Here is a 20,654-nt window from a genome sequence, read left to right as displayed (position 1 = left end):
AAAGGATAGAATTCAGTGCTGAAGGAACAACTCCTGATTTCTGAGATTCGGAACGTTTAATAATTAAAGCTTGCGTTGATGATCGAATTTCGAAATTTATCCCCTGAGTAGACAGGAAATCTCGTGTCCCTATGTATATCCAGTTCACTAGAAAACCTCATTGAGTCTCCTCGATCATGCCACTGATTCACGACACTTCCGCTAGAAGCTTCGTCTGGCTTCGGTACACCCCCGTCCTCGAATTCTCCGGATGACGTTGGGCGCAAGTGACGAATATTATGCCAACGTTCCATGCATTTTCTTCCGCGGTATACCGAAGCTCCCCCCATACTGATTGATCCATGATAATAATTATCGAACCAGGTATCAGATCGCGAGATTTTCTTGGGGTGATAAGTGAAGGGAAATTTCGAGCCGCCGCGAGGAGGGATTCATAGAGAGAACCGCGCATCGAAAGTCTTCTGAACTTGGCGTCAGCTCACTGATATATTTCGTTGAATGTATAAATACCTTGATAAATATGATATTAATGATAATTACTATGCATGCTCTGTCATATGAATAAATTGTTCACCAAAGGACCATTTCTCTGAATTTCGAATCCAAAATCGCGTCCCCCGACAAAGAACCCTACCGATTTTTTCACACCATGTAGGGGAAAACGAATTTGGGGTGCTTGCTGCGTAGATGGGGAACTCAAGATAACCTACACGGATTGGACACGAAGATGTCACAGTTGAGGGCAACATCCTTCGAGGCCGAAAGGTTTAGGTTGACATCACAGATGAGGCGCCCCCAGAAACCTCGAGCGACCATATTGGAGCATTCACACCGCCGAGAAGATTTTCGGCGTGGCGGCAGAGAACTACAATGAGTCCTCGCTCCCACGCCCTTCTCCTACTTCCCAGGAACTCTTAGCCGTGTATCCCGGTCTTGGAGATTGGGGAAGAACGTGAGTGAACTCCGATAAACTCATTTTTCGAGGAAGTAATCCCTGCTGCCGGAGATAATCCTGGAGCGAAGCAGCTTAATCTGGGAGCTAGGGAGGCGGCCGAAGACCCGCATGGCTGACTCCGTCTCCTAGCGGGTGGGGGACGGGCAGAACAGGAGTCCGAGGCGTCTATATTTTCATCTCATTAGCGAGCGGTGGTTCTAATAATGTCTGATGAGTGTTGAACCGGGGAAAAGCTTTTTCCTAGTAGTGGGGCCTCTTCATAGCCATTGAGATTTTTTCTTCTTCTTGCATTTGTTGTCGCATGGCTCTGCGGAATGAGGGAAATCGGCGAGGCTCGTTAGGAAATCGACGGACGGGATTGCATATCGTCGTCTCAGACCCCAGATAGGAGAGAGGATATGAAGTAGGAAGATAGTCGATGTTGTGAACTCACCGGCAGCGCGCCTCCATTCGCTCGATGTATTGCTTGTTCTCTTCGATGAGGTCCGTCATTCTACCGACGTATTCGTTCATATCGTAATCCACCCTCTTGGTGATGTCCATGATTTGGCGGAGCTGCAGAGTGAACTTGGGGTAGACCTCGATCATCTCCCCGTGAGCCTCCAGCAAATCCTCCTCCAGCTCCTGAAGGTGGCTTACGGCTTGGGTCAACTCTAACATTTCCGATGATATCTGATCGCCCTGGAGAAAATCTCGATTAGATCGAAAGCATCTGCGACCAAGAGCGGCTTGCTCGATTATATTCCTTGAGGCTACGCCTTGCGAACAGAACTTACGTCGTACAGTTCCTCATCTAGATCGACGTCGACTATGTTTTCCATCTCACGATCCTCTCTCTCCTGACGTTCTAGGGGATTTTCAGCACCGAGTTCTTTCACACGGTCTGCGTAGCGTAAAGTGTTGAGCGAGTTTTCACAAGACGACATTCCGGGCGAGATCATGGCTATCATGCAAGTTCTCGTGTTCTCGCCGATGAACGAATCTTTGAGAATATGGGTCAGTTTTGACGAGCGGAACGGTGTGTGCGAGGCGTTTTTCCTCCCCAGAGCTCGAATACATTCTTTCAAAGCGAGCAGGGATTTGTTGATCTCGGCGCCCTCCATTCGAGTGCGTTGATCGGCCGATGCCGTATCGGCTCCACGTTCGTTTCCCGCGAGATCAATCAGAGAGAACTTCCCGTGGAGACGAGTAGCCTTTCTGAGCGAAATTTGGAAAACGGCGTGTGACCGAGATGAATTTGCGTTCACTTGCGTCTGTCCGCTGGTTCTGTCCGTGGAGCCTTTCTGGATGAGCTCAAGAACCCCATCGACCGAGTGAACCGGGATTTCGGTTAAGCCGCACACTTGTACTTGGCCTTTGGCGTCCTCAAGAACACGAAGCATCTCTTTCCCGTTGAGTAAGTCGAACACTTTCCCCGCGTAGATCTCAAAGTATGAAGCTGTCACCACAAAACTCTGCGACGCGTACTTCGGCTGTCGCAGGAGGGTGAAAATGTCCCGCGTGGCCATGTAGTAAATACCCTGAGTAATTGGCGAAAAATTGCATTGAGAACTTGAGTTCGAATCATACTCCTTGACACAGGGGAATAATTATTATTATAATATGATTTTTCTGTGGGAATACGGAGAGGAAACCCGCTTCTGATTGGTACCTTCGAGCAATCCTGTCCTTTCCCGCTGAAGTTTCCTCCCATTGTGTGGGTTTTTCCGGACCCAGTTTGTCCGTAAGCGAAACAAGTTGCCATGCCTCCATCGAAAATCGTTTTGACGAGAGGCTTCGCGGTGAATCTGTACACCAACTCGTTGTCGGCACCTTCCTCGAAAGCATAGTCGAACCGGAAGTTCGAATGGTCAAGGTATCTAGTAAGATCTAATTTGGTTTTTGGTTCATGGATGAGGATCGTATCCCGGTTCGGGATGGTGATCACATCGACCTCTCCACGTGCGTTCTCGCGCTTGTTCAAGGGTCTCTTCCGGACTGCCACACAGATCTTATGATCCAGCACTGGCTCGTTGATGTTCAACGCCGAAATATTCAGCTGGGCTCGGTACTCTCTGCAAGGAAGGAGTTTCCGAGCTGAACTAGGCGATTGATTCCGACGAGCATGACCAATGAATGAGATCCGTTCACTCGGCGGAGAGCCCAAGTTTTACATGGCTTATTTGAACACTAACTTGATCATGTTTCCGAACTCCCAATTCTTGTTGTTCGATTGATTCTTGGTCATTTCTTGTTTCTGAGCCATCGCTTCCGCCTGCTTCGCTCGGCGTTCCTCGCGGTTCTTCTTGATCTCGTCGACCTGAAACAATTCCCAGATCTTATCTGTGAACGAGTTCAAACCGAAACGGGTCTTCAGTGATGACGAACAATGAACGGGGGGTAATTTCACCTTGCTCATTGCGACGCTCTTCCTGGCGGGCCCAGCGTTCTTGTCTTGGCCGTTGTCCGTGACAGCGTGTTTCGGAGGCTCGGGCTCTTGTGGGGTGACAGGCGTCACGGGAGTAGTCGCTTCCTTTTCTTTGTTTGCTTTATTCACCACAGCGTAGTTCGAATTGTTGTTATCTTGAACCGCAGTGACGGTGGAGGCTCGTAGCTTGACTGGAATGCGTTCGCTCTGACGTCAAATAGGGGTTTATCACGACAAATGAGGCATTTCGCCGCGAGTCGGCGAATAAGAGAACCGCGTGCTAGAACCAATCGTTTGCGAAAGACTTTCGGGATGCACTCGTATAGTGCTCAGAGTTCACTCGTGCGAGCTTGACACCCCCTTGATGTGGTGGAGTATTCGATTGCGATAAATTAAATTCGGAGCGTGGGATAAGACTTTCCTCCCAAACTAAATCTTGCGTCTGAGCATCGTGCACCCTGCATGCCGACGTGCCTCCCTCTTGCTCATTGAGTCGGGCAGATTGCTAATTCCTCAAATCAGTTGCAGAACTTCGAACAGAAGGCGAATCATCCAGCCGTGCCAAGGGTCGGAAATACAGCAACCACAATCATCCTTTCGCTCATTTATACCGAAATTACGGAAGCAATCTCCCTGTCTCAGGAGTGAACCTACACGTATTATTCGAAGCCCGGTTAAGACTTCCGCTGTGCGGAGGCACCACGGGAACCGTAGATCCTGTACTCGCTAAAGTACGTAATCGATGTTAGATGCTTGATCGCTCGAAATCATAGCGGAGATTCCTCTGGGAAGAGGAATCACGAACGACTCCAGAGTTTCTCGTAACGCGAAGTATCAAAGTCCTCGATCGGGAGACGATCAAAGTTCCGAACCATTCGCCTCGGTGGTTCGTCTGACGACAATTATCGAATTTTTCTGGGCGGGACATGGGTCGAAGTTCTTATGTCTGCCTCCAGAGACTGGCTCCCATGAGAGAGAAAGAGAAGACGTACTTTCACTCACAGGCACCCACACATCTCAGGTTCAAAGCAAATGGCAGAAGTTGCACTTCTAGTCAAACTTCATTAAATCCGGGAGGTCTCGGGGATCTGCGGTGGGATACTACGGAGCAGTTCGGGGAGTGCACGGGGGGGTCCTTTTGTGTACCTCTATCCTCTGAACATGTCTACGGCTACAGAGGCTCCGATTTATTGACTTCGGTCTGAGTCGGGCGGACCGGAAGACTGACTGATCGAGCGACTAAATGTTCCACTATCCGCCTAACTCTGACGGCAACGAAATCGATTGCTAAGAGATAAATGACTGGAATGACTCTGTACAAGGGGAAACGTTCCAATGCGGATCGACTGACCGACGCATTGGATCTTCATCGAGCGGCCTCTAGTCTTCCTATATCCGAAGTAGAGCACTTCCTCTACCGCTCATGTCTACCGGCCTGCTCAAAATGCGTAGGTCCACAGCGTGTTTATACACGAGGAAATTCGGCGGAATGGTCCCCCGATAAATCGCCCGATCGTTATCGAGAGTTTCTCGTTGCTCACCTCCAGGCTTAGCGATTTGCTTCTTGTGTTGGGGCGGAGCCGGCGCCACGAAGTCATTGTCGATTTGCGCTGGAACGATGCGAGCACCGTTGATTTGCGTGGTCTGGAAGGACAATCTCCATGAGGATCTGAACTTCGACGGAGCCCTCGTCTCTTCGGACGTATGATGCACCTTCGTGAATCGGGAATCCTGATTCCCGACTCGCGGCCTGGATTTTGAAAGCTGACTTACCCGACCATATTGATGTTGACCGATGGCGATCCGAGGTCCTGTAGCGCTGAGGTTTGGTGAAGGTGCGCCGACGAAGTATTTCGGATTGAGCTGCACAATGTCAGCAAGAGAAACCTAAGAGGGGTTCAGCCATTAACGCTCCTTAGTCCACAGGAGGGTTCATACGGACACCAGGCGATCGGGATCGCTTCGATCTTCGCTCGAAATCCCGAGACGCGGAAAGAATCCGCAGCCACGCGAGCTCGAGTCGTTTTCTCCCTCGAACGGCTGCTCTACATCCGAGGGGAAACCCAGGATTTCCTCGCGGCTCCCATCCGCTCTTCCATTTCTACGCCCAGAAGATACATTCGCTTCTTCAATTCGGGAACCCGGAAGAGATCTCCGTGAACAAGAAGTTCCTGTCTGAGCAAGGAAGCCCCCGCACATCCCCATGCTTTCACAACCCTTGTTGGTTGGGAATCGCCGCCTCAGATTGTTCGAGCAGCAGAATTGAAATTCGAGCCTTCCAATCTTGTTCCATCGTCTCCCTGGCCCCATCAGCTTCCTCGCGCGGTATTATTCCCATCCGGAATCAAGAAGGACTTCGAAGAATGAGGATAGAGATTTGGGAACAGTTAGGAAGGATGATGGAATCGATTACCCGGACAGAGTCGCTGTCGAGACAGCTTATGTGTGTTGGCTTCGAGTGCGTGCGGACGACGTCTATTTAGGCCTTTCGGCCGAGAATGATGCCATCATCCGCATTCCGCTCAAGCGACGAACCTCGCAGGCGATCTTTTATACGAGCTATTAATTCGTTGATTAGCCATGTGAGCGGGTAGCATCGGCGATTACCCTCACGGTGGCGTGCTCTTCTTGTCTACTCTTTGTTGTGGCAGTATCCACGCTAACTAGTCCGCTGCTACTGCCAGATCTCCTCGTTGGAATATTTCCTGCGTTTCGCATCGAATTTCCTCGTCTTTCCGTGCTCTCGTCTCCCACTCACCTCTTTTCCTTTGGTGTCTCCGTTTTCGAACCATTCAACAGTAACCGTTCGGTTCTTTTCGTTGATTTCTGTTACTTTAGCCGAGTGGACCTTGCCTGGAAAGACAGAGAAATCAATCGACCAATCAATTCTAATGGGACCCGATCCGGCGAAAAAACACGCGCAAGTCGAAATAAGCTCGCAACAAGGAAAAAATTCCATCTCATCCCTCGCAGCGCACAACAGAGCACCCAACCCCCTGGAAATCATCAGGAGCCGATTTTCAATGCGCGTACGTGTCTCCTCATCAGGCGACTTCGATTCTCGCATTCTAAAGCTCTCTCACAGCTAATGTGCTTGAATGACGGGCGTGATTCTTGCGGAACTCTTCCACGGTATCATTTTAGGAACGTCACGACTTGTCGTCGGGGCGAAGTCAGGGGACAGGATTCGCATCAGTCGGAGACACGCGCCCGTTTTTGACTGGGTTTCGGGAAGTGTGGAATTGTCAGCTTTCAGATGCCACCGACCAGCCGACTGAGGGGACGTCTGCTCGGGAAAAATACCGATTCAGACTAGCTCCCTTGAGTAAAAAAGACGGGCTGAAAATGCAGGAAGGGATGAAGTTCGGCACGTTTTTTACCGCATTGTGCTGCAGCATTTTGGGATAATCTGACTTCCGAAGCGAAATTCGGGCTGTCCCTACTGAAAATTGATCCCACGCGACGCCGTTTCCGGAGCGAACGAGCTGCTTAGGCTCAGAGCGAGGGCTCGCGAGAAACAGTAAGTGGATAGATCGATCCTAGTCCAGCCTAGAATGTAGGCCAGAGACGTTGTAGGCCGTTTCGCCGCCCGGATGCCGAACTCCACCCGGGTCGCGTGTATCGCTGGGCTAAATGTCCCGTCTAGCATACACTTCATTGATTGAGCTCAAGTTAGATGGACGGTCCGGCCGCTCATCCAATCAGGGAATCGTCCTTCGAAGCGCATCGCTAGTATGTGTCACGAGGCAGAGTTAGCATCGCGGCTCCCGTCGCGGGGTTTCTGGCCGTCCGGATAACCGCAGCAAGAACTGGACGACTGCGACTATGTCCGTCTCCCACGCTCCGTGAGCTCCTCTCGGCCGGATTGTACGGAACAACGGCTCGCTACGCAAAGCATTGCGATAGACGGGCATGTCAAGGCCGCTTCAGAAAAGTCGTTCCGTCATACATTATTCTCTTCATGTTGGATTTACCGAATGCTCGACCTCACTCCGACAGAGTCGTGCTCTGAAAAACCTCAAAACTCCGAACGACATTGAAACTCAGCAGTGGTCGTGTCCCGTTCATCAAACAGGACGAAGTAAAGCGTTCGACGCACTGGACGAAGTAGGGCTGGCGGCTCTCCGAAATACTCCCGATCCGATTACCGGGATTCGCCCGCCCTGTTCTATCATTGTTCGATGGAACAAGCAAGACGAATACGTATCGATAGTCGTAACTAATGCGGCATGCTCCATGAACGACACGATAAGCAATTTTCCGGAGCATGGCTCGCGGTGAAAACAACCGTCGTGTTCGTGGTAATTCTCGAAGAGGCATCCAAATGGTCTTTGTTGTCGTGTCAACGGTTGGCAGAAGCCAGGCTCTCATGTCTTGGTTACGGTGAAGAAGATCAAGCCTCGTGCAATTCGTGGATTCCGTCCGACAGCCCACGAGCTTCTCATGAGCCTTTGAATCGAAATGCTCCAATGCAAGAAAGTGTATGAGATTAAGGGAAAGACAGAATAACATACGCCGAATATCGAGGAGAAACTGCCTCGGAGAAGCTTATCCGAGTTGGGCACGAGCCGAGCGGTGGGGTGGTTCTCGAATGTTGAGGTGAGTCACCGCTTCTCTGGTGGCTTGGCAAACCAAAAGCAACGCAAGTACTTTCTGCGAATCGACTGGACCCCATCGTTTCCCAGAGCCGGGCTCGTTTCGCCAGACCGGAGTGTCCAAGATCGAAACTCGCCGACTACCAACCGAAAAGCGTTCTCCCATTTAGCTGCTATGCTACGGTCGGACAATGACGATGGAATAGAAAGGCACGACACGGAACAGCTGTCCGTTCCCATGATGACCGATTCGCGGACGCATCTATGTCGATCACGAGCAATAAAGTTCATCGGATACGATACAATTATGATTCGGCGGCCTCACTTGTCGAATGAATAGCTCACGTCATTGTGAATATCGCACGCTCGAATGTATGCCGAACGGGAAGCGAGCGACCGATCTGTCAATTCCTGTCCCGGAAGCGTGACTTCGAGACTGAGATTTTCAGAGCTTCGCGATCGGGTCTGAGGCTGCCAAATTAGGCAGAAACTCCAATGGGACTATAAAGCTCATCATATGAATTGATTGTCATTTCCAGATGAATGTCTCCGGAGAGTATTCGCGACGGAACGCATCACGATGACACTAGTGGTGAGCACTACTCCTACATCAAGCCACCAGCCCGGCGTAGGATGGTGCTGTGCTCACAGGAATCAGTCGAGCGAGCTTTTCTGAAGACAGAGCCCTTCTTTCCATTTATTGGAAAAGTTCTTCATTCTGATGTACTAGTAAGCCGGAGTCCCGACCCCGGTCTGAGATCTAGGGCTAGAGGAGGCATGGGGAGGTGGGGTGCTCGCTTACCAGAGGTTCTCTGGATAGAGACGTCTACTCCGACGGTCAGCATTGTTGCTGTAGAGGAGCTTCTCACCCACAAACACAAAATATCCGGAGCTCAGTGCGCTCCGTCGCGGGGCTGTACCACCAACCGCCGTCCACTCGCAGAGCAGCCCCGATGATGATCTGCGACCATCTCCTCACATCTTTGTCAGACTTAGTACCACATGAGCACCACGTTGGTACTAAATAGTACCACACACAGGAGAAGATCGGGAAAAATGATCTGGACCAAATGAGGTGAAGATTCCGGAAGTATTTTGGACTTCTTGGATACTTTCAGATCCCTCCACAGGCAAACTCTTGTTTGACGGAGGTTCCTATGGAAGAGGGACCACGATTAGGCTCGAGCCTCCTCATCGGAGGGTCCTATGTCCTATTAGAGAGCGACTTCTAGTGCTTTATCCCGGAAACGGGGCCTGACCCATCTTCGCGCCGTGGAGGAACCTGTTACGGGCCGCGAAGATTCACTGGTGACATCCAGATTTCGGAAGTTTTTGAGAAGCGTCGGACTCACCAGATCTCGGTCGAGTATTCCGGATTCCGAGAGCCTTCACTATTCACTAGAGCATAGCTCCTCACAGAGAGCATTCATTGCAATCTTCGCAGTAGACATATCCAAGTCTACATCGAAAGAACATACGGGATGATCCCAATGCACGGTCAGGTTTCTAAGGGTCTGAAAACTTACGCGAAAGCCCCTCCATCGGGACATCCACGGTTCGTACACACTTTACTATCCCGCGAGCGCGAACAAGATGCGACAGAATACATGAAATCAGCGATCAAATTGGATAGGCTTGATTTATGACGACACACGCCAGCATATTAGAGCGGGAATGATAAGAAACAGAACTCGAAAAAGTAGTTGATAGCGAATAGCGAAACAAGTATCAGATGAAAAGTATTTTGTCGGGGCGCTCGGCTGGCGGGGAAGGGGTCGCAGGACGTCGGCAAGAGTCTCGAAGCCCCCGGCCATGAATTCCTGCGCGTCTTCATAGGGAGCGGATCCCTCATTCCATAAGGATTGTTTTAGCGACCATTAGACGAAGGCCTAAATTGAAAACTCCCGCGCCTAGCCTGTGTTATTCCGCGCGCCTAGCTCCCTGTAAACACAGCTGATATCCAGGGAGTTGTGTCGTCTGCTCCTCATTTTCCGCGCCCGTTGCTTTCCTTCCGACCTCGCGTCTGATCTAGTCGGAGGGGTCTTTCGAATACCGTAGAGTACGCTCTAGCTCCGTGTCGCCATCTCTCCACCGAGAAGCGCACATGGGACAGGACTGGGACGCTGAGGGAGAAAATCTCCTATTGAGAATTTGCGGACATGGAAGCAGACAGGAATATAAACAAGCAGACAGCCGTTCTCCACTATAGAATTTCTGCTTCAAACGAACGAAGGCGGCGCTGACAGTTACAGAACGTCGGCCGATAATTTTGTGTTCGTCCCTTTTAACGATGTATATCCGATCACCGTGAGTACGTGTTTGCTCATGCGGGCCCGAGTTTCCCTTCATCAGCCAGGGGGAAAACTTGATTGGTGACATTACCGAACGATAGCGAACAACGTCATTAATCCACCTTGTCGTCGATGGGTTGATGTGTGATGTGCTATCAGATGTTGATCATTGCAAATCTGGTTCCGGCTTAGGTAAACCGATTCTGTGATCCCCTGGCTGATTGCTTCGGTTACAACTTCGTATGGAGATATGAATCATGGCCGAAAAGCTATCATTGGCATGGATCTTCCTTATCTGCGAAACTGTGCAATGAAATTAGCTCCCATGCAGAGGCGGATATAGTTTGGGTCAACGATACAGTTTCATCCCGACACCTTGCCAATCTTACAGGTCAAACTTTTGAGATACGAATCGGAGATGGGGGATCCTCGCAGGATTGACTTCGAGGACGAGAAGCCGCTCAATCTGCCGGTTTACCTCCGCATAAAGCCCCTCAAAGACGCCACTGAGAGTTCACTCAAAGTTATCGACGACATCACGGTGGAAACGAATCATGGTCAGTCATGGGTATCCTCCCTGCAGGTTGCATCGTATTCAGGTCACCTCTTGATCGTGCAAGAAAAAATATATTCATCCGAAGATTGTATTTCTCTCTCATCCTAAGCATACCTGCTTGCAGATGGACGAGCCAACAAGAAAGCCACATTCACCCGCGTATTCCAAGGTCACGACGACCAACAAGAAATATTCAACTGCACCACTGCATCGCTCCTTCAACGATTCCTCGACGGGGCGAATGTCATGACATTCGCCTACGGAGTGACGTCTTCCGGTAAAACCTACACGATAATGGGCACGCACTCTAAGCCAGGGCTTGTCCCGAGGACTCTGGAAAGAATTTTCGGACACTACCACACCAAGATAGCGAGCTCGATGCTCGCCTACAAACCCGTTCTTTTCGACGGCGTGCAACAGCTCAAAGCAAGCGAGATATCTGATCTGAGGAGGATGAAATCTTCCCTCCTGGCCAAAATGAAATCAACCAAACCAGGTTTCGGTCATTATGCTTTCCAAGACAGAACGAAGGACCAGGCCTCAGGATGCGATCTGCACACCACGACCGTATCTCCCGCGGACTTCTGCACGGTGTGGATTTCAGTGTACGAGATATACAACGAGATAATAACGGATCTTCTCGTGAGCGACTGCAATAGGGCGAAGCGTAAGCCTCTCACGATCGGACAGGATGCCAAGGGCAGCACTTTCGTCAAGGATTTGACCCAGCTCCCGGTCAGCTCTGCGGCTGAAGCCTATACTCTACTCCGAGTGGCGAAGCAGAATCTCGCAAAAGCCTCAACAAAACTGAACGACAACTCGTCGAGATCGCACATGGTTTTCAACATCAAGATGGTACACTGGGGTGGTTCCTGTGCGGATCCAGTGGTCAATCATTTCGTTATTAGCGATTTGGCGGGAAGCGAGCGTCAGGCGAAAACCGGTAGTTCGGGCATTATTCTGAAACAAGCTGGCGCCATCAATAACTCACTATTGGTTCTGGGTCGTTGTCTCGAGGCGCTCAGGAAGAAAGACCGGGGGATTGCGGCACCGTTCCGGGATTCGAAACTCACGAGGATACTGAATCCATTTTTCTCCCTCGGGGGCTACGTGAGCCTGATCATCTGCATCAATCCTCACGTGAGTCTAAGAGACGAAACTTTGGATACGATCCGCTTCTCTGCGATCGCGTCGGAGATCGTCCAGGAAACGGTCAAGCCCCTTGAGCGCTTGCGTAAGCTGAGGAGACTGACGCAGACGTGCGCGGCGGAGCCGGACGCGGTCCCTATGGCTGATGTTGAGGATTCGGAGTGTGTGGAAAACTGGAGAGACGCGGTCGGATCTTCGACAGTTCACAATGGCGTTCGATATCTCGAAATCAGAGCCAGTTACTTTAATGATATGGCGAAGGATATTCTCTACGCGGAGAAGCAGTTGATCGCGTTCGAAGAGGAAGTCGAGTCGCTGAAAAACCGTCTGAAAGCAGCGGAAGCATCGAAGGAGAACATTCAATCGATGTATCAAGATCGCATGAAAGAGCAACGTGACAGATTCCTGCTGCTAAAAGCAGAGATGAAGGAGTTTTATGAGAACGAGAAATCGTTGATTGTGAATTCACTGAAGGAGGAAATCGAAACCTACGAACAGAAGTATCTCAAGTACAGGGTAAGCAAGCTTTGCTTCTTTCGAGGCCTCACCGCCCTTGATCGACACTCCCCCATTCCCCGTCGAATTCTGCATCTTCTGTATGATTTTCGGAATATATGGGGACTTTTATTTTTTCACAGAACGGCTACGCGAAAGTCAGCTCCTACTTGGAGGAGAAAATATGGCCCGAGATCAGTCTTTTCCGAGAGCGTTTCGGTTATCTGCCGGAGTTCCCTCCTGTAGGGGGCGACACCGAGGATGAAGAAACAAAACCGGAGAATACCATCGGATATTGGCGCGAGAAACTTGCAGAAGCGGAGCGCGACATTCAGAGTCTGCAGGAAGAAAATCTCGAGAAGACCAATCAATTAGCCGAAATGCTCCGAACGTGTGAAAATCTGCGAAATACGAACACCGACTTACAGCTTGTCGTCAACGAGGCGATGAACCTCGCCGCTACTGAAGCAGCCGGACGTCTTCAACTGGAAACGAGAGAGCAATCGATTGCGAACGGGGATGCTGAAGCTCTCGGGTGTCAAGGTTTGATCTTTCCCATGTCGTTGCTTCCTGTGCTCATTAGCGAGAGAATGCTCGCAAGTCAGACCTTCGAGTTTCTTCTGCGATTGAGCTATCTTCCATTCCTCAGTGACCGAACTCCAAGAGGAGCTGCGCATCGCGGACGAGAGGAGGGAAAATCTTGCGGCGGGATATGAAATCAAAATCAATGGACTCGAAGAAGAGTTAGCCAAGCTGAGAGGTCAAAAACGCGATTCGGACACTGAGGTGATATTTTCGGATCGACTTTTCGGACATATCCCGGATTTCTATACGCTTCCGGGGAGTCCTCGGGTGACGTTCATTCCGGGATTTTCTGGGAGCCCTTCCCTCTCAGAGAAATTCCTGGGGAAATTCTGCGATTCCATTCTCGACAATTCGCTCAGCCAAAAGACGTCAGAATCGTTTTTGATCGTTTCAGCGTTCGGATGGCTATACGCTCGACAGCGGAGACCATGGTTCTCTTCGCGAGATCCAGACGTCCGATATGAACCGGCAAATCCACCGTCTTCTATTGGATATGAGTGGGTACTTGAAGAGCTTCGCCGCGATGCTGTCGGCGGGTGGGTGTGTTGAGAGCGGACTTGTCGACAAAACGACATGCGCGATAGACGAAATCACAGAGGTTCTGAACGGCCTGCTCGAGTCTCCGGTGTCTTCGAGGCGCGATTCTTGCCTCACGCAACTCTCCGAGATTTCGGCAAAACTCTCCTCATTGATGACATCCAGCGCTCGCGCCTCGCAAACCGACTTGCGGCTCACTAGAAGAGGCCGCACCACCGAGGAATACATAGCCGGAACATCAGAGGAAATCACTCATTTGAAGGAAGACAACCTCCGACTCCGAGAGAGACTGCAAGAATTCCAAGATTCCATCGCGGAGAAGGAATCTGTTATCGTTGCTCAAGTGAGTCTCGATCGCTCGTGAGCTTTGAGCCATGGGATCGAACCTTCTCTCCATATCTCATATGTAGAACCTAATAATCGAGGATTGCCACCTGACGAAGTTTCCCATTTTCAGGCATCTGAGCTGGAAGAACTCAGACAGAAGAGCGTCATCAGCGAAGTATTTGAAACGAAAGCCGAAGCTCTGGAAATCGAAAATCGAGAACTCCGCAAGCAGGTTGCGACCCTGAGGATCGCTGACAGGAACTTCCGTTTGGAGAGGGACAACGCTCAAATTTTGTCTGAGAACCAAAGGTTCGCACAACTCGAGAAATCGCTCGAAGCCTCATCGCAGACCTCCCGCGGCGGCCCCTTCGGTCCGAGCTCCGACCGCGACGGATCACTGAAGAGTTTAGGAGATTCTAAACCGCGGAGGCGATTGAGACAGGAGAATGATGAGAATTCCCTCTTGGATAGAACTCTCACAGAATCGATACAAGACTTCACGCCAGTTCGTGATTTTAGATCAAATCATCGAAGACCTTGAAAGTTTCGTGGTGACCATCGGCGAAGCCCCTTCAGAGAATAGACGGGCCCGCTGGCTGGCATGGTGGGAGACACTCATCCCACAGAGCCAATATTTTGTGCGTATTTTATGGATATGAATAGCGACGAGTGTCTTGAAGTCTTTCAATTGTGAAGATTCCCCGCTGGGATATAGAGATCACGATTCCATGAATATCGTGTCATGTGAGAAGAACCTATCTGATACGATCGACAAACCCTCTAAATAAATTACGCTGTTTGTCGGAGTTGCCGAACTAGAATAAAGATTCTATGGACGAGATGTGCTTTCGAGATGATGACGAATATCAACCCGGTTCAGTTGATGAAGATCCCAGGGCTACTACGCGCCGACGACTCTTGACGGCATCGAGTTCTAAGGAAATGGCGATTCTTCCCAATGTGGTGTTGCGCTCGTACAACGCGTGGTACAAGTACAGTCCTTCCTGGAGTTCGAGAGAGACTGCGCCGTACCTAGTGTGGAGTCTAACCGAGGATGAATGAAAACCTCGCGGAATTAATCAGATTCAAAGCGTATTGTATTGGGTTATTATTAACATTTATACTAAGAGTCCCAGGTTATGAAGCCGATCTGACAAGACATTTTGCCAGATGGTGGAAATTTAAGAGGACCGCACAAAATGATCGGAAATATACAACTCTCCGCCTCAACGCTTCCTCGACGACCGCGTTCTGTATGGCGTTGGTGCAGGCGAAATGTCTCGGATAGCCCGATCCAGGGTTCTGTCAAGGACCGAGTTCTCTTCGTTCCCAAGTCTCAGGCGCCGCCTTGGTTTTTCCGTGGCGGGAACCTTCAGCTCGACTTCGGACGAAGAAACCGAACGTCGACGTCTATTCGGTTTCTCGGTTTGAGGTTGATCCCGCAGGATTCTCCTCTGTTGGTTCTCTAGTTTCCGTGTAAGGAACTCGACTTCAACCTCGAGCTCTCTCGTCTGCTTGACTTCGGTTTCCAAACGCTTGTTTTCGAACTGAAAGACTTTGAGCTTATCGCGAATTTCCTTATTCTCTTCAGACAGTTTCTCCATCTGACGTCCGAGGATTTCGATGGTCGCTACTTTGTCCCGGAGCTCGTCCAGCTCAGCGTCCTGCAAGGAGAGAGTCCGGTCATTGAGAACACATCGGTAGAAACTAACAGGGATTTGGCGAAGAGCGGTCGAGTACTTACCTTGGACAAGACTTGGATATTCTTCTCGGCCAAAGCCTCCTTTCCCTCATCGAGAGCGAGCTGAAGTCGTTTCATATCATCCTCCAATCGAGCAATGTCGTTCTCGGAGGTTCTCTTCAGGCGCGCATTACGTTTCCCGAAAGCGATCTGTGCTTCGCGCTTCTTGAGGTCGGCTTCCTTCTCTGCGTATCTCTCGATTTCCTCCCGGAGCGAGAGGATACTCTCCCGCAATTCAAGCGCCTGCTTGCGCTCCTTTCCGAGCTCAGCTTCCAAGGCGAGAATTTTCTGCTCGAGCTTCGCTTTCTCTGGTGCGAACTTCGCATCTGTTTCGCATCGAGACTGTTGTTTCTCGATGTTGGCGACTGCTTTCTTCAGAACATCGACTTGAGCTTGGGCGGAAGCTAAAGCTCCGGAAGTTTCTCCGAGCTGCAAAGTCAAGCGCAAGATTCTTAATCCCATATTCTACGACAGGCAATGATTATCAAGTTCGTATTCGGGAGGAGGGGGGGGGCGTGAGCAGGATACACAGTCGTCCCCAATTACCTCGGAATCCTTCTCTCGGAGTTCGGATTTCAGAGAGTCGAGCTCCTCGATCATTGCGTCGATTCGAACTTGATGGTGGGCAACGAGAGACTCCCGTCTCTCCTCTGCGAGTTGGAGGCGCTGCTTGAGATCACTCACTGCAAGAAAAAATTCCCGATCGTCTCAGTCTTTTGCGGACGAGTTAGTCAATTCGGAGTACCATAGTTCGGCTCCCCGCTATACATGAGGCCCCATGAGCTCAGAAGGGTGTGGGGTAGGAGAGGAGGGGACCGCGGGGGGGAAGCGAAGATGAACATAGGAAGACCACGGAGGGTCCCCAGGCAATAATTGAACTCGCCTTCATCAAAGAGCGTATCGTGATCACTGAGCTGGTTCTTGAGCGCCGCAAGCTGCTCGTTGAGCTCCGTCACGCGAGATGACAACACGGCCGCCTCTCGTCGAGACTCCTGATAATCAGCTTCCGCGGACTGCACCTGTCGTTTCTGGTCCTCGAGCTGCTTTCTCAAGCTCGCGAGCTCTTCGTTCCTAGTGCCGAGCTTGGTTCTGAGAGATCGGAACTCAGCTTCTTTGTCCTGCAGTTTATCTTGCCAATATTTAATGGTATTTTCCGCTTTCGTCTCCTCATCTTGTTCTCCATCTTTCGGTGGAAACTCCGGCAGGTATCCGAATCTCTCCCGGAAGAGGTAAACCTCCGGCCAGAGCTTGTCCTTCAGATAATCGCTCAACTTCGCGTAGCCATCCTGTTGAGAATCGATAAAAATTCGAGTCAGAATCTGGGGCAACTCCGAATTCGGTCCGAGGTTCGAGTCACATCGAGCCTCGGACTCGACCGACTCGGAGGAGCCTGTCGACTCACCCTATATTTCGAGTACTTGTCTTTGTAGGTCTGGATGTCCTCTTCGAGCTCCTCCACGAGAGTCTTCTGCATGTCTCGATGCATTTCTTCCAATTCCGCACGCTGCGCAGAAAATTTCTCCCTCTGCTCCTTCATCTTGTCCTGATACATAAGCTTGATGTTTTCTTTCGAAACCTCGCTCTCCCTCAGTCTTTCCTTCAGGGATTCGATCTCCTCTTCATTGGCTGTCAACAATTTCTCCGCGCGGAGGATATCACGCGCCATATCGTTGAAGTAGCTGGCCTTGACTTCAAGATAAGCGACCCCGTCGTGCACGGCGGTGCCGTTCACGGCATCTTGCCAGTGCTCTACGTCTGTATCGTAGACAATTTTCATCGGACTGTTCTCAATACAACCGAGAGTGAGCCTACGCAGCTGCCGTAGTCTCTCCAAGGGTCTGATCGGATCCTGAACGATTTCGGAAGCGATAGCGGAGAATCTGATCGTATCCATGGTCTCATCCTGGAGGTGGACGTCGGGGTTTATGCAGATGATCAGACTGACGTAACCCCCTTGCGTGAAGAACGGGTTCAGCATTCGGGTCAGTTTCGAATCTCGGAACGGAGCGGCGATCCCTTTGTCTTTTTTCCGCAGAGCCTCGAGACAGCGACCGAGAACGAGGAGGGAGTTGTTGATGGCGCCCGCCTGCCTCAACGTAGGCCCTGAAGTGCCGGTCTTCGATTGGCGCTCGCTGCCTGCGAGATCGCTGATGATGAATTGATTCACAAACGGCTCCGCCATAGGTCCCCCCCAGTGGACCATTTTTAAGTTAAAAACCATATGAGACCTCGAAGAGCTATCGTTGAGCTTCGTGGTCGCCGTCGCGAGATTTTGCCTCGCGAATTGAAGCAGAGCGTAGGCTTCAGAGGCGGATCGGACAGGAAGCTGCAGGAGATCCCTCACGAAGGTACGAGCCTTCGAGTCTTGGCCGATGTTGAGAGCTCTCCGTTTGGTCTTCGGATCGGCGTGGAGAAGGTCGGTGATGACTTCATTGTGGATCTCATAGATCGAAATCCACACACAACAGGACATGGCTGCGAGTAGTGGAGACTCTTTCCTCGGAATCGAAGTGAGGCATGCGTCTGGCGTTGTGTTTGCGAAAGAATATTGATCGAAAGCCCGGTTCGATCCTCTCAGCTGTGGAATGGAGAAGTCGGTCGTCATAAGATCTTTCCCGATCTATGAAACGCATGCTCATTCTGTTCATCGTGTATCGGAGTGGTCTCGAGTCGGAAAAGAATTCTAGCGGCGAACCTTCGAGATGAGTGTCGATTTGTATCTCTCCAGCTGATCGATTTCTTCCGCCGTGGTCTCTTGCGCTTCGTCGAACTTCGACGGCATGTAGATCGGGGAAGATTTCTCGATTTTCGATCTGAACGATCCGAAAATTATCTCGAGCGATCGCGGCAGCACGCCCGGATTGTTGGGGCTTCCCATTATAGTGTAAGTCTTCCCGGATGAAGTCACTCCGTAGGCGAATGTCATGACGTTGGCGCCGTCGAGAAACTTCCTGATCAGTTGAGCGCTGGAGCCGTCGAACACTTGCTGTTGCGTCGCAGACCCGGGAAAAACTCGAGTGTACGTTGCTCTCTTGTTCGCTCTGAAGGCTACGAGAAACGGACACAGATTTCAGCTTCGAGCAGATGGGATATGCGACCTCAAGATTCTCAAATACGTCAAACGGACCTCGATATCATCGCAGGGAATTTCCTTACCATGGTTTGTTTCCACGGTCGTGCCGTCGAGGACTTTGATCGACATCTCCTCATCGTCGTGAGGCTTAATTCTCAAATACACCGGGAGACATTCGCGTCCTTCATCCTCGCCGTCATCGCTGAAGTCGATCCGACACGGTTCGAGTAGCTCGGTCTCCATCTATGAATAGAAAAAATTCAGAGAGATTCTTTGCACGGTTTCTCCCGACAGCTGCACACAGGAGTCGGATTGCACAAGTCTCCAGGCGCTCTCGAGTTTGCACGAAGTGACAACCATCAGCATCGGTAATTGGCGAGGGCTCCGGATTGGAGATTTGGAATTAGTCCGCAGATGACTCAGCGCTGGAGCTCCCCGCGGCGGGAATACAGAAATATTACTCGTAGAAGGGTCATTCATTACAGCAGCGAACAGAAGCTCCAAGGGGGCGCGGAGGGAGAACAGCGCAGACAAGTCCCAACTTGTTCCGCTTATTTAATAAGTAAAGATATTGGAGCGATCGCATCCATTGCGAAGCGGATTCTCCAATCGGTTCTCCTCAGAATAGTCGGGAGAATTCAGTACCTCTTGCGCCGGTTGAGATGGATCTCGCGGTGACAATGATCAGCAGATGGGCAGAATTTCACAAGTGGCGATGATTCGCCCCGAGAGTGCGCCGCGGTTTTCTTTTCAGATTCAAAGAACCGCCATCTTTGTTGATCCGCGGCGGGTTTTTCAAATGGCAATGAGAGGAAGGAACATCTCGACTCCGAGGAGCCGATATCGGGATCTGGCACCTGAGGAGGCAGATGAGCGGTGCGTGATCGAGCGTTCCCTGTGAGAGCAAGGAATCAGGTCGCCTATGTCTGCAGGCAACGGAAAGATCGTACAATCGTGGTCGTCTGCATTGACGAGGGTCGCACACGCGGGGACAGAGCTCGTTCTCCTCTGGGAGCTCGAAGTCTGAGGGATGGTACGGATCTCGTAACCTCAAGTTGAATATCTCAGCCTCGAATCTCTCATGCGGAATGCTTCCCTTGAGTTAGCGAAGCTATTGGTCGGTACTACAGGTACTGTAGTTCACAAACTTGCACCCAAGGGGTAATCCATGAAGCTACGCGCCGGTTCCACGGGGAAGCGTCAGTTTCTCCGTCGTTTTCGTCACCGCATTTGTTTGTTGTGATTATGCAAGTGCGTGGGAGGAACTAGGTAAGTGGAGGAGAACGAACAATCAGGACCACGAAGATGCAATCACAATATACGCGTGGGAACTTCCTCGATCAGCTCCGACACGATGCCGTATGGAGAACCTTACTTTCGACAGGTATAGGATTTGCCGAAGGACTTCCCCGGGTAGCGACTCCGGGCGAGTCTATCGACTATAATCTTCCCGCGGGGAGTCTTCTCTGTCACCGAATTCGCGGATCTTCGCATAGAGCTAGTTGACTGCGGAGACGGTTCTCGGAGGGGGCTTAAAGCGGGAGCTTTCCATTACATTGGGTTGCTTACGCGTCGGGTAGCTTCGGGGCGGGTCATTTAACGATGTGAAGCTTGGTCGCAAGGCGAGGAATTCGGGGACATTCAAATACCTATACAATGATGAGATGTCCGGCGAGGCTCAAAAATCAATTTGCTAGGTCATGTCGGAAGTAGTCCGTCCGGAGGAGGCGGGTGATAATCTAAATAACCTATTCTGGGAAAGAATGCAAAAGATCTCAATCATACGGATGAATTAGGTAGAGACGGATATCTTTCCTTCGTTCTCGAAGTTTCCCGTGGACAACAGAAGAGCCTCGAATTTGCTTTGCAGGTGCACGGGGTTCTAGGCAAGAATCAACGTCATCAGCATCTAGGATCGATTCGTCTGCGATCGCTCCTGACAG

General features: G+C 50.8%; 3 protein-coding genes across 3 annotated transcripts; 1 reads left to right on the top strand and 2 right to left on the bottom strand.

Annotated features, from left to right (window-relative positions):
* Positions 1-544: 544 nt before the first annotated feature.
* Positions 545-8,915, bottom strand: LOC100898476 (kinesin-like protein KIF2A). Its single transcript, XM_029112304.1, has 11 exons — positions 8,760-8,915; positions 6,121-6,215; positions 5,136-5,249; positions 4,904-5,006; positions 4,017-4,088; positions 3,345-3,553; positions 3,130-3,254; positions 2,607-3,009; positions 1,732-2,475; positions 1,389-1,636; positions 545-1,262 (listed from the first exon to the last, which is right to left on the bottom strand). The coding sequence occupies exons 1-11, from the start codon at positions 8,800-8,802 to the stop codon at positions 1,196-1,198; spliced, it is 2,223 nt and encodes a 740-aa protein (XP_028968137.1). The 5' UTR covers positions 8,803-8,915; the 3' UTR covers positions 545-1,195.
* Positions 8,916-10,388: 1,473 nt separating this feature from the next.
* On the top strand, positions 10,389-14,438 carry LOC100898327 (kinesin-like protein KIF20A). Its single transcript, XM_029112299.1, has 7 exons — positions 10,389-10,440; positions 10,640-10,805; positions 10,929-12,469; positions 12,592-12,991; positions 13,098-13,234; positions 13,428-13,913; positions 14,028-14,438. The coding sequence occupies exons 2-7, from the start codon at positions 10,667-10,669 to the stop codon at positions 14,436-14,438; spliced, it is 3,114 nt and encodes a 1,037-aa protein (XP_028968132.1). The 5' UTR covers positions 10,389-10,440; positions 10,640-10,666.
* A 553-nt stretch (positions 14,439-14,991) lies between these two features.
* LOC100907390 (kinesin-like protein KIF20A) lies at positions 14,992-19,486 on the bottom strand. Its single transcript, XM_018640580.2, has 8 exons — positions 19,357-19,486; positions 18,795-18,954; positions 18,334-18,686; positions 17,041-18,216; positions 16,522-16,924; positions 16,185-16,321; positions 15,642-16,067; positions 14,992-15,561 (listed from the first exon to the last, which is right to left on the bottom strand). Exons 2-8 carry the CDS (start codon positions 18,952-18,954, stop codon positions 15,124-15,126), a joined length of 3,093 nt encoding a protein of 1,030 aa, XP_018496096.1. The 5' UTR covers positions 19,357-19,486; the 3' UTR covers positions 14,992-15,123.
* Between the last annotated feature and the right edge of the window lie 1,168 nt (positions 19,487-20,654).

This window comes from Galendromus occidentalis, unplaced genomic scaffold, assembly GCF_000255335.2.
Source record: "Galendromus occidentalis unplaced genomic scaffold, Mocc_1.1 scf7180000077488, whole genome shotgun sequence".
NCBI lineage: Eukaryota > Metazoa > Arthropoda > Arachnida > Mesostigmata > Phytoseiidae > Galendromus > Galendromus occidentalis.
The sequence above is the reverse complement of the archived record's forward strand: the minus strand, read 5'-3'. Positions and strand labels throughout refer to the sequence as shown.